Source organism: Orcinus orca, chromosome 11 (genome assembly GCF_937001465.1).
Source record: "Orcinus orca chromosome 11, mOrcOrc1.1, whole genome shotgun sequence".
NCBI classification, from domain to species: domain Eukaryota; kingdom Metazoa; phylum Chordata; class Mammalia; order Artiodactyla; family Delphinidae; genus Orcinus; species Orcinus orca.
The window spans coordinates 21,649,789-21,664,013 of NC_064569.1; the positions used below are offsets into that span (position 1 = coordinate 21,649,789).

At 37.5% G+C, this 14,225-nt stretch overlaps 1 protein-coding gene across 3 annotated transcripts in view; it reads right to left on the bottom strand.

Annotated features, from left to right (window-relative positions):
* The window catches only part of ITPR2 (inositol 1,4,5-trisphosphate receptor type 2), a 523,758-nt gene that overhangs the window by 168,944 nt on the left and 340,589 nt on the right, over positions 1–14,225 (bottom strand). For all 3 annotated transcript variants that reach the window (XR_004483814.2, XM_033430221.2, XM_004270904.3), the window contains one exon: positions 820–928. Coding sequence is in view for 2 of the 3 variants with exons in the window: in XM_033430221.2 (XP_033286112.1) it covers positions 820–928 (109 nt within the window). In the remaining variant the exon portion in view is untranslated. The remainder of the gene's footprint in view (positions 1–819; positions 929–14,225) is intronic.

The following is a 14,225-nucleotide window of genomic DNA, read 5'->3' on the forward strand; positions in this document are numbered from 1 at the left end:
GTGGAGCACAGGCTCGGGACGCGCAGGCTCAGCGGCCATGGCTCACGGGCCCAGCCGCTCCACGGCACGTGGGATCTTCCTGGACCGGGGCACGAACCCGCGTCCCCTGCATCGGCAGGCGGACTCTCAACCACTGCGCCACCAGGGAAGCCCCTGTGCAAAGGTTTTTAATAGTGCTTTTAAAATTTATTTTTCCAGTTTTATTGAGATATAACATCGTATATCAATGATATATAACATTGTGTACGTTTAAGGTGTACAACATAATGCTTTGATATATGATATACTGCAAAATGATCACGACAATAAGATTAATTAAATTCATCATCTCATAAAGTTAATTTATTTTCCTTGTGATGAAAACTTTTAGGATCTATTCTCTTGGCAACTTTCAAATATGCAGTACAGTATTGTTAGCTATAGTCATCGTGTTGTATATTACATCTCCTGGATGTATTTATTTTAGAGCTGGAAGTTTGTTCCTTTTGACCCCTTTCCCTTGATTCCCCTACTCCCCACTCCCTGCCTCGGGCAAGCACAAATCTGATGCCTGTGTCTGGGAGTTTGGTGTTTTTAGATTACATATGTAAGCCATAGCAAAGACAGCCTGTCTTTGGCTGACTTAGTTCACTTTAGCATAACGCCCTTGAGGTCCATCCTAGTTGGCGCAAATGGCAGGATCTTCTTATTTTTGCTGTGGCCGATAATAGTGCTCTTTAAATGATTTTTATATTTGTGCTATGTTCAGTAAAATACTAAGTAGCACTGCATGCAGACACGCTCTAAAAATCCAAAAGTGAGGAAAAAATGATGTCTTGCCTCCTCCTTGTGCAGATTTGCAGTAGGCTCCAGAGAGGTGTCCGTTCATACAGACACCATAATCGCCTCTAAAGTACCGATTCAGGAGTATTTTTCTTAATGTAGTACCCTAATAAAAAGGATTAGAAAAGTGTAAGTTATTGTTTCTTTTTTTAGCAAAAGAAAAAATATCAATACATTAAAGTGCCACTTAAAATGCATTTTATCAATGATTTGAGACATGGAGAAAGTAACTTTATACTGCATAATATTTTCTGAGGCAAAAATTTGCAAATGTTTACCAAGAAAATAACAATAGTTTTGCTTCTCCCAGAAATAAAGAATAAAATATAGTATTTTCAATGGACTATACTAGGAAAATCACAAACACTATACATTTTAAATTGTTTCAAAAGTGTTGGTAAGAATATTTATGGTGGCTAAAGAAAACACAGATTAATAAATACCCTAAGAATTGGAAAGAAAAAGCCTTAGTTAGAGGGGCTCAGTAAAAAGAGCTAGAAAAGTGCTGGGTATACAGCAGGTGCTCAAAAAATTAAGCTTGATCAGACAAAGAGAATTATATTTAAACTCCAAGTGCTGTATTCTGAAGACAGTGGGCAAAAGTGTATCAAACATGTAATTCAAAAATTCCTAAATCTTCAATTTTGTATGGATTACATTTTTTAAATGATATATTTTGCAATATAGTTGCTTGCATGTACATAAGAAATATAGACAATTCTAAATCTTCCAGTTTACTGGTTATTATTTTAAGAGACGGGAGTAATTTTTAAAGTATTATTTAAAGACTGTATGTTTAAACTATTTAAATTAACACCACAACTGCCAAGGTAAGGACATTGTGGTCCAAGAGCTTATGTAATTGGCTGTAGATCATGCGGCTAACAGGTGATAGAGTAAGACCTGAACTCAACTCTTGATGGCAAAACCCAGCCACTTCCCTGTGCTGCATTGCACGCTCCCTCCCCAGCATGCCTGCCTTTTATGCTGAGACAGGTGGCTTTCATTGCTCCTTCTCTCTCTCATGCTTTGGTTGTCCTTGTTTCTCCAGCCTTGTTTCACGTTTTGTCCTCAGCTCTTCTCCCCTCAGCTTCCTTCTCCCCATCAGCAACTTCATCTGACCCTTGCTTGCACAATCACCTGTGCAGGTCTCACTGCCAAGTGTGTTTCCTTCAGCTTTGACCTTGTTTTCCTGAGCCTCTCATCCTGTTTCCACTTACATTTCCTTATCTACATCCGGAGATTCTGGTGGCACCGCAAACTCAACTTTTCCGAAGGGAATATTCCTTCTCTCTTAAACCGGTTTTCCTCTCAAACTGAAGAAATTCAATTTATTTCAAGGAGATCACATCGTTCTGGTCTTTTAGGCTCCAAACTTAAGGGATCATCTATCTATTAGCCACCACCCCCAACTTGACAATGATTTGTGAAATCCCGCCTACTCTACTTTTTCAACAGTTACTTCCAAAAGTGTCTTCACACATTATATTATAACCAAACTGAACTATGTGATGATTCCTCGACCACAGTTTTCTAAGTCTTTCTCTTTGTTCACATCATATTCTCTGTCTGAAAAGCTCTTCTTCTTCTTGTTTATGGACATATCCTATCTTCCCTCCATGCTACCAATATTCATTAGGTATCAAGTGTGTTTTAGGAACTATCTTAAGTGAATAAGATATAACCCTCTCCTCAAAGAATTTGCAATACCATCGGTTCCATAATAGAGATGTATACTAAGCCCTATGGAAGCGCTTAAGGGGAAACAGCTGATTCGGAAGAGGCTTTACATGGCAAACCTCCCCTGCTAACCCAGACGATCATCCCAGCAAAGCTGTCTCGTGCACAGTGTGGAACAAATATGTATGTCCTAAACGTCACAGTGCCAAGAATTTCAACAGGCACCCAGAGCCTTATAGCAACTTTCACTTATTGACACTTAAATTTTTTAGAACACAGACATTTATTATTGTCCCCTATTTCATGTTTTCTTCCTCTAAGACTTTTTCATGTGGGGTGTTGTGAGCAAAGGTGATGATCAGTCTTGGAAGAGATAGTGAGGTGTTAAGAGCTTATGCTACCAGTGAAGAGAACTCAACTCGCCCCTGTCAAACCAAAGTGGGGCACTTAGAGAAGACGTAAGAAATGAAAATTTCTTTTTTTCTTTTAAAAGAAAGCCTTTTGAGTAAATTAATTTCATCTGGCCAAAGAAGCATCCTTCCAACAGGGGAGGAAAAACAAAATAAGACATTTCTTTGGAATCAAATGGGCTTTTACTGTGTATCTCATTACAGCAGAAGGAGATGCTACAAGAGACCTTTTTAGACCCATCAATTATAAGGCTGAGGTTGTATGTTGGGGAGAAAGACATGAGAACACATTGACTGAAGTACTTAATTTCTTTAAAGGGCACCTCAGTTTGCTGCACTAATCACGGTTCTCACCTCTACACATGAATGGATTGCTTCTCACTCTAGCCTGGTAACATACAGTTGGCCCAGCTGTAATAAGTAAAACTGACAAACGTGAAAACACAGGACTGTTTTTCTTGAAATGGTACAAGTCAGTGTCACTGTCTGGAAGAGAACCTGTTGTGAGTGGAACCCCAGGTCCATGGGAATTAGCTCCCTTTTTATTCTCTGTAAGAACCTTTTAACCACATTAATCCAAAAACTCAACCAAGAGATAGAAAAGCAATAGTTTAAAGGATACATATTATAGAAAGCTACATCTTACCCTCTGTTTTTAAAAATGCTCTTTATACTACTAGAAGAATAAAGCTGTTCAAAACCAATCAGACAGTGGAAGTGTTTCATATCACATTAAAATGAGCACCATACATGCCATCATTGCTAAATTCTTTTCAGGCAGATGAAATCACAGGTGCTTATCAGATTCATAAACATCTAAATCAAATGAGCAACACTCTTCTTATCTACTCCCGGCCTAGTTAGAAGCGTACATTTTCTAACTACGTGACATTCAGAATGCCACCGAAAGGAGATGGGAGCTATTCCAGCCTAGTTCCAGCCTAGTTAGAAGCGTACATTTTCTAACTACGTGACATTCAGAATGCCACCGAAAGGAGATGGGAGCTCCCTAGATCTCTGTTCGCAACTCTGGAGCCACACTGCCAGCATTTCAATCCCCTCTATGCCACATACTAACTGGAATACCTTAAGTTGCTTCACTACCCTGTGTCCAGTCCCATAATTGTCAAACGGAATGATCATAACACTTACTCTCAGAGGGCTTCAGTGATGATTAAATAGGGGAAAATATGTAAAGTACTTAAAACAGCACATAGTAAATGCTATATAAGTTGTGTATAATTGATGCTGTTGTTGCTAGTATTAATATTATTCAGATCACAGAACAGTTTACCGTTGACAAGGTGATTTTGTACATACTTTCTCACTTTATACCAAACCGTCCCACATACTAAGAAAATGGCAAAAATAATAAATGATAAACTACTTGAAAATCTTTAGTTATCCACTATTTTAACCAGTCCTTGGAATTATAAACTTGTGAGCTAATGGACCTGGGGCTCACAATGGACCTTCCAACTTCAACTAGGTGGAAAAAATTCTACATTGGTCCAAACTCCATAGTTTTCAAAAAAGGCAAACTTTGGTGCTAAACATGAATGAAGAATGGGCAGAGATGGAGCAGGATTCTGTTCTGTTTGTCTTAATTGTCCTCATTTAAGATTGGAAAACTTTAGATATTGCCACATCACAAGTTTAGCAGAACTGATTCCTGTTGTCAAATACTGAGTTCTGCCTTGAGGCATGGGAGGCAAGTGTTACGTCCAAACCTGTCTTGGCCTTACAGTGGTGACAGCTCAGAGGCAAGTCATTTACACAAATTCCTTTAACTCAAATAAAAGTAATTGTAGAGCCATGGTCAGAAATTCTGGTGCCAGGGTTATAAATAATAGTCTCAGAGTTATAATTGCCATGGCAGAAATTTGGGAAAGAAGTAAAAACATATTTTGAAAAGAATTCTACAACAATTGAGAAGTTCAACTTCTGTACTCGTTCTTCAATTCCAAAATGAATTCCTGACTGGGCTTCCCAAGAAGGTGTCTTTGTTAGATTAGGCCAAGTAGCAAGGAATGTCCTTCCCAGTCTTTTCAATATCAGAGTCAATTCCAGGCCACAAGACACAGCTTTTAGCCAATGTCTTCATGTGAACACATCCCAGATGTACTAAATGTAATGTAGCCAACATAACTAACAACCACCTTCTGAAATTACAACAAAACATCTCCATAAAAAGAGAAGTCACACTGACAGTTTGTGAAAATCTGAGATGATGGGTTTTTCCTGGCCATTTCCTGTTGCATCAACTCCAATGGATCAAAAATTAAGAAGCTCAGGACTTCCCTGGTTGTGCAGTGGTTAAGAATCTGCCTGCCAATGCAGGGGACACGGGTTCGAGCCCTGGAATGGGAATATCCCACATGCCACGGAGCAACTAAGCCCATGTGCCATAACTACTGAGCCTGCTCTCTAGAGCCTGCGAGCCACAACTACTAAGCCCACGTGCCACAACTACTGAAGCCCACATGCCTAGAGCCTGTGTTCCGCAACAAGAAAAGCTACTGCTCGCCACAACTAGAGAAAGCCCGCACACAGCAACGAAGACCCAATGCAGCGAAAAATAAATAAATAAATTAATTAATTAACAGAAAATTAAGAAGTCAGAAATGATTGCCTTTCATGGATAGAAAGGATAACAAAAATGTATTAGTCTTAGAAAGGACTAAAGGTTTTCTTTGATTTTCAAAGAAGCACAGCCCTGTTTGCCTTAACGGGAGTTAATAGCATTAGGAGTGAAGAGTTCAAGGACGTGATGTTTGAGGTACTGATTCCACCTCTGTTCCTGTTCCCTTGGAAGTATCATACACTAAAGTAATATTTTTTCCACAGTGTGCAATAACATCAAGACATCATCAAAATGTGTCACCACAACCAGAATCTTAGAAAACTAAGCCCTCAACTAGAAATTCAAAAGGTAATGAAAATTGCAAACTGAAGCTGCTTAATTTAGGGTTTTCCCTCCAAGACTAACAATTAGCTGCTAATCAGCTTGGATAAGATCTGTAAGGAGGTGATTGTATGTATCTGTAGTCTCCACACAATCTTATTTTAACATTAAACTTGATATTAGTCTAACTGGCGTTCCCCTAACCTTTTCATTAATGATAGCCTGTCTGACTAGATATTTTTCCTCATTTGAATTCCCAGGGGTTAAAAAGGTATATATCTAATTTCAAATAAATTATTGCAACAGCTGTATCCTAGTGGAATTACATTAGATCCGTCATTATAATCAACTCCATCTTGAAGGAACTCCTTTGAGGAAATGTGGCCAATCTCCTATAATCCAACTGGCTAATGGTTTGTATTTCTTGGTCACTGACTCCAAGGAATGTAAGCCAATTCTTTCCCCTGATGATCTTCCCCACTTTCTTAAGATAAGAAACATAAACTTCAATAGGAGTAGTTATTATATACATTCACAAGATGCTCTTCATCAACCCAATGACACAATCATGATAATTTTGAAAAACATACAGATGTTTCAATAATTCTGAAAAGAATTCTGAAATTCTTTTTTTGTAAAGGAGGTTACAAAAAGAAAAAACAATGTGGAAAAAATTTAAACCAATTATTCATACGTCACAATGGCAATCTACCGCCATCACAATGGCAATCTACCGCCATCTCCTTTCTTCCCTTTTTCTAATTCACTGTAAAGACATTACATTTCTACCATGTGTCAGGAACTAGGAAAGGGGGTGCAGAAAGCAAGCATATGCTGAAAGAATGTTCAAATGTGTAGGGGACATATGGCACTGGTTTTCAACATAAATAATCCTCACTGGACCATTTGATTCCGTTTGTGAAATTTAAACATTTACACAGTAAATGATGATATTTAAAACATTTGATGATGCTACTGGAGATAAGAGCCACTTAAAGTCATCATTCTGGGTTTATCAAATATCCCAGCCTCTAGACAAACAAGGTTGCTGAGAAGGCTTTTCTTAGAGGATGCGTTTGTGCCCTCTAACTAGTGAGAAATAAAGGACACTATTTATCTTCTCTGGGGTTTAATAAAAGCCTCTCGGTATTGGGTTTCCAGGAAGCATACGGACTGACATGAAACTCAACAAAATCATACACCTCACCCATTTTAACACAGGGTCTGCTTAAATTCAGAGGTTGAGAACTTATGCAACCCTTCACCCACAGTACTGGAGAATGGATCTTTCTGCTTGTAAATGGATCTTTCTGAGTAAGCAGTCTTCGTCTCATCTCCAGAACATAAAGTCGAGAGAAGAGTAACTAATCAGACAATAAGCAGAGGAGCCTTAGACACCATTTCCCTATTGAAGCAAAACTCCTTGACTCACACATCATAAATCACTACCTCGTAAAATTACACTCAAATGGCAGTGCACACAACCACTAAAGTTAAGCCCATAATCCGCTGGTTCACAGTATAGAAACTACTTGTTACTGAGAAATATGGAATCAATATGCTGCCAATGCAAGCACGCACACTCACACCAAAGGCCAGGAAAAATGGAATTTCAAATGGTTAATTTCAAAGTTTCTGCAAAGGCTTTGTGTACCTGAAGGATGATACGGAGAGGTATAGAGCAAATAAGATTCAGCTTATGGGAGGTCTCAGAGAACATAAGGGGACAAAGCAAGAAGGGGAGGAGATGGAAATAAATGAGAGAATTGACCTTGATCTGAATAATAATGTGAAGTACAATTGGAGAGTTTCCCTCCTGGACAACAGGAAGAGTGATATCTGTTTTAGATCCTCAAGTGCTGTGATTCCTCTTGTATTTCCGCAATCATTTGGTAAAGACTGATACATAGGTACAACCTTGCAAGATGGAGTAACAGTGGCAAGGAACAATATATCAAGTATTGAAATTCAACCTGTATCTCACACAATCCACAAAAATCAATTCCAGGTAGGTTCAAGATTTAAATGTGAAGGACAAAAGTGTAACACTTTCAGAGGTCTGTGGAGGAGAGTATATTTATGATACAGGGGTAGGGGAGGATTCTTTAAACAATAAATTAAAACTGCAAACTATGAAAGACTACAGTAAAATTGAGAGCTTCCATTAATTAAAACACATCATTAAAACCACAAACTGGGAAAAGATATTATATGTGTGTGTGTGTGTGTGTGTGTGTGTGTGTATAGTGTTTAAGGAATTCCTGCACACTAGAAAAAAAGCATACATCATCCAAAAGAAAACGAGCAAAAGGCTCAAACAGGCACGTCATGGAAGAGAAAAGCCAAGTAGCCAATAAACATAAGAAAATAGATAATCAACCTCACAAGTAATTAGAGAAATGAAAACTTAAACTGCAGTAAGAGATTTCTCACCTACACAACCGGAAAAAATTTTAAATTCTTTCAACATCAAGCTTTTACAAAGATGTGAGCAAACGGAACACTGATAGCTGGGCAAATTGGTACAGCTACTTTGAAAAACAATTTGACATTCTTAGTAAAGCTAAAGATGTACAAACAAACAACAACAAAAAACAAGACAAAAACAAAACAAAACCAAAAGAAAAAAAGACAGAGAGGTAAGACCAGCACACTCCAGCCCTATATTTACCTCCCTGTTTCTATATTCACCTTCCTGTTTCAGTGTAGTTCATGAGCTCCAAGCTGGGAATCTACCACCTACAACCAAGAGGGTCTTGGCCCACGGGGCAGTGAGAGGAGCACAGGACTTGTAAGAGTTATCAAGAGAACAGCATGGTAGAATACCCACCCCCTTACAGAAAGAGAGAGAGAGAAACCTAATCCCTTTGCCCAAAAATACTAGAAAGAAATTATCCTTGAAAGGGAAGGAGAAAACTAGCACTTGCATTACTTATCAATCAATGCCAATATTTTGACAAAGGAAGTATGAAGCCAAATTTTAATAAGTTCAGAATATATTTAGAATTTCCTCAGATAGAAGTATCTACAGAGTCAATGGAATGAAGAGGAGCTCTGCATAGCACAACTTCAAGGGAAGCTCTTGAGAATTAAATGAGATGATATCTATCTGCACACAGTTTAACACATAATCATGTGATTTACGAAAGGGCTCAGCATTGGAAAGCTGTGCACTTAGTGAAAATGATAATGTTTTAGAGACCACGCACAGCAACGAAGACCCAATGCAGCCAAAAATAAAATAAATAAAAAATTAAAAAAAAAAGCGGCTTGCTCCTTCAAAAAACAAAATGGATTCACAGTGCAAAATGTTGGCAAGGATTATGGAGCAATGGAAATTTTCATACACTGTTGATGAGTGTAAATTGGCGACACCATTTAAAAAAAAATTGGTTTGATCTGAGTTCTATCACAGGCTTTGTGATCTCAAGAATTTTATTTAGCTGCCCTCAGACTCAGTTTCCCCATCTTTGTGTAATAATATCCACACTGCAGGACTATTTTAAGAAAAAGAAATTGTTTATGGAAAACTTTATGTTCTTAGCCCATAATAAGTACTAAATAAACAGCTATTGTAATATTTTGTTTAATGTTTTAAAAAATAAGCTTCATTTGAGAAAGACTTGCGCAACTGGCATATATAGGATATGACAATGCCCAGTGCCATGAAGACACCCACAGCTTTAAGTTCTGACATAAATATCCAGTTCCAACTTCCTATAAATTTTTAAGAGAAGGCAAATGAAAAACAGCATTCATTTCGTAGAAGATCACTTTGAAGCCAACTTGAGCAGTATGCTATGGTTTCATAAAAATAACACATACACATGCATAAGTTTCAAGTATCCCTAGTGCGTGTACAAAGCAGAACTCTTCAGAAGCCAATTTAAATCAACTTTTCTTAAAGTAGTGTTAAGTGGGAAGACCAAAGGTCCAATGTTCTCTTAGAAAAGAGCAATATTTCTTCCTAATATTTGTTTTTAACATAAGAAATGTAAGAAAAAGTATTAAAAACATTTAAAAAATTATCACACAATGTCCATTAGGAAATATTGTGCTTCCTAACTAGGCTCCCCGTATGCACTTGGTGCCCCCCCCCAATTCATTCTCTGTCATTCAGAGGGTTGTGAACTATAACTGAATATATATGAATACATAAAATGCTTACAGATCAATGAGAAAAAAATCTGGTGGAAAAGCAGACAAGAGAACTGAACTGGCATTTCTTATAAGAAACACATATGGCCAATAAACATGAAAACATGCTTACCTTTTATTAGTAATTAGGGAGTATTAATTAAGATTATGCTGAAAAAGAATATATATATAACTGAATCACTGTGCTATACACCTGAAACTAACAGAACATTTTAAATCAACTATAATTAAAAAAAGAAAGACTACCATAAGCCACCATCTCACATGCACTAGACTGGCAAAAATTAAGAAGTCTGACGAAATGAAGTGCTGGAGAGGATGTGGACCAATTGTAGGAATGAAAATTGGTACAACCACTTTAGAAAACATGTTCTCACCCAGCAATTACATTCCCAAGGAAACATGTGCTCCAGGAGACACATAGTGCCACATCCTAGACATTTCTATTACATTGACAGCGAAACAAACAGGCAAAAAATAAACCAAAACACTGGAATCAATCCAAATATCCACTGACAGGAAAAACGGATCAGTAAATTGTAGTATAGTCCCAGAGGGTAATAATATCTTTGGTAAATATAAAAAAAACTTGAGCCTCAGCAACACACAACAACCTTGATGACTCTCAGAAACATGATCTTGAGAGAAAAGGAGAAGTCCTAGAAGACACGTAGTGTGGTATTAAAACTGAGATGTCCTAGTTGCCTCTGCCTCTGGAAGGGGAGGCCAAAACACATAGGTAGATACAAGCTATTCTTCAGTTGGCTGAGGGATTCATGGGTCTCCATTATATTGGTATGCTTCATAATTTTAAATGATGTTGTATATATTATTTCATATAAATTCAATATTATATTTAAGCATCATGATGGTTGCTTCCTGCATATCATGTTCTGTGGCTTTTGAATACTGACCCAAACCCATAGCGTGGTTTAGGTAAGGACTCATGATCCAACATCTACAAATCTTGAACCATTGTCATCCTTGTTCTCTGAATCAATCTGTATCTTCCTCCTGCCACACAGGCCTTTCAGTGTCTCCTCATGTCTCCTCTTCCTCAAGGCATTAGCAGATGAGGTTTCCTTTTGCCAGCCATGCTTTCTGTGTACCCCCATCCCCAAGTACTCCCAGTTTTGCTTAGTTAACTCCTACTCAACCTTTAGGTCTGAGCTCAACCATATCAGAGTCATTCTCTCTAACCTTACTAAGCTAGTTCTCATTCAGTCCTCTCATAATATCCTGCACTTCATTCACCAAGTATTTTAGTTTTATAGCTATTTATATCAGTGTTTGAATGATTTCTATCTCCTTCTACTAGATTATAAGCACCACAAGCACAGGGACTGTGCTTTTTTTCCCCTTTTTGGCTGCCCAGCAAACAACTCCAACACCTAGTGCAAAACCTGGCACATTAAGTACTTCATAAATACTTTTGAATGAATGTCTAAACCAATGGTTCTGAATGAGAGATCACTATCTACCAAAAGAGATTTGTACTGAGTGCCACCTATTTAAGGACTGCAATATATGATATCTATCATGTCTTACAACTTGGGCAGATATTTGAGATATATTTAATGTTACTTGCATATTAAATGTTTTTAGTGTACAAACTCATTAACTATAGTTTTATGGCTGAAAGAAGGAAGTTATGTTGGAATCCAACAAGCAAAATGTTAGAATACCAAAAAGAAAAAGTAAACAATTCTAACGTTCAGTCTGAAAAATTGGAAGGTAAAATATTAATCAATGATTGTGATATGGCCTAATGCAAGAGAATACGCTAATATGCCGAAAGTGTAGTCTAAGTTCCTCCCTGTCACCATATGTCTAATGAAATAGGATGTTCATACTTTACTGAAAAACACAGAAACCACCTTGATGCTGTACATCACTGCAAGGATCTGACTGAGCAACGTAATTCTTAATATTATGTAAATGTATCACTTTAACAGATACCAAGTTACTATTTTCTTTAACAAATATTATGTTTGGGTGTGCCATAATTTATAACAAAAGATAAAATTAAAAATAATTCTATTTTATCTCATTTTCCCCTCATCAAATGAAAATCCTGTTCTTCTTTAGTGTTTTCTTTAGTGACAATAAAAAATTATGTAGGTCTAACGTTGAGGATTTCTTGCATCAAATTGTCATGAGATGATATATTTTGCCTACTGTTATATAAGCAAGTATCTTCTTACACCTCCCAACTGTGTTCTATATGTTAACCATAACTTTCAAAGAATTCCACAATGAAAAACTGTGAGACAATGATTTAGAACTAGTAGAATCTAGGAATTCCATAAATGTTCGACAACATTTCAAAGCACCAATACAATTATTACCCAAAGAAAACAAGATCTCAATCCAAACCAACCTAAAGATGCCTGAGTTGATTAAAAGACAAAGTGTCAAATGCCTACCTTAGGAAGAGGCTTTTGCAGAAAGTCTTTGACTAGGCTTATCACAGTCTCGTGAACACTATTTTGAAAGTCATTTTGATTCCCTCTGGCATGCATCATGGCAGATATTTCACTACTTCACACATCCTCAACTGTAACTGGAATCCAGGGCACTAAGAAAGTAACACTTTATGTCTAATAATATGCAAAGCACGTTTGCTGGTATGGAAGTAGAGCTGCTTGGTAGTGCTGGGGTGAGAGGTATCTGCATTATAAACATTTTCACAGGCCTGTGAATCACCTGTCTAGTTAGCTTTGGAAAGGAACAAAACAACATTCTCAGACTGAAAAGAAAACACAATCTTGAAAAAATCTGATTTGAGGGAAACAAGCTACTTTCAATTAGTAAATTAAAGAATACAGGAAAAAGAAGAATTTCAGTGAATTATAGGTTGCTAATTTCATACTCCCACACTGGGTAATAATAAGTTGATGACTCTCCCTCTTTTTTATACTCTTCTTTATCTGTGTGTGTGTGTGTGTGCGTGAGTGTGTGTAATATGTCACTTTTATACTTCTGGATATTAATATGTGTAAAAAGGTATTTATCAAATCTTTGAGGTATGAAAAGTCTTGTTTTCTCCTGTGGGTATAGGTAGCATAGATGATTGGGTCCCCTCCCCCCCAAAATGTGCACTAGCACATCTCCTATTACATTTCAATGATTCTAACAAAATTCTAAAATTTTCCCCAAATTTTAACATTCCTGAATCACAGGTCACTCTAAAATTAATGGTTTATCATAGCTCAACTGGCAACATTCTTTTCTTTTTTTCCAGTGATACAATTGATGGCGTATTAGAACTGATGAGATGTATATCACATTGAATGAAAAAATAAGAATATCGGGGCTTCCCTGGTGGCGCAGTGGTTGAGAGTCCGCCTGCCGATGCAGGGGACACGGGTTCGTGCCCCGGTCCGGGAAGATCCCACACGCCGCGGAGCGGCTGGGCTCGTGAGCCGTGGCCGCTGAGCCTGTGCGTCCGGAGCCTGTGCTCCGCAACGGGAGAGGCCACAGCAGTGACAGGCCCGCGTACCGCAAAAAAAAAAAAAAAGAAAAAAAGAATATCTTTTAATCTGGCATTGGAACTCAACAAAGCTTCACAGTATCTGGTACTTCTATCACACCCATTTTTCACATAAAGCAAGATGAAATCATACCAGAGATTTAAATAAACTATTTGTCTTTAGTGTTTTCCCTTTTTTACTGCTACATGTTGTGTATAATACTTCAGTTCACCACTGTCTTACATTTTGATGTCACATGCTCTGAACTGGGCCTACATTAAAATCAGTAAACAAAATGACAATATTGACAGAGACAAGAGCCATGGAAAAGTAAATAAATAAGAGAGATGCATTTAACTAATTTATGAAGCACAGACAATATGAAATTGCTGTCCTTTAAAATATTCACCCTTAGATACCACTTTACCCCCACTAGGATGGCTAAAATAAAAAAAGACAGACAATAACGACACTGTTAATGTGGAAAAATTGGGACTCTTATACATTGATGACCATAATAAAATGGTGCTATCATTCTGGAAAACTGTTTTGCAGTTCCTAAAAATTAAACATAGAGTTTGCATATGACCCCTTTTGCGTAGGGATATGCAAAAGAAAAATAAAAACAAACGTCCATACAAACACTTGTACGTGAATGTTAATCACAGCATTATTCATAATAGCTAAAAAGTAGGGACAACCCAAATGTCCATCAATGATAAATGGGTAGACAAAATGTGATCTATCCATATGATGGCATATTATTTGGCAATAAAG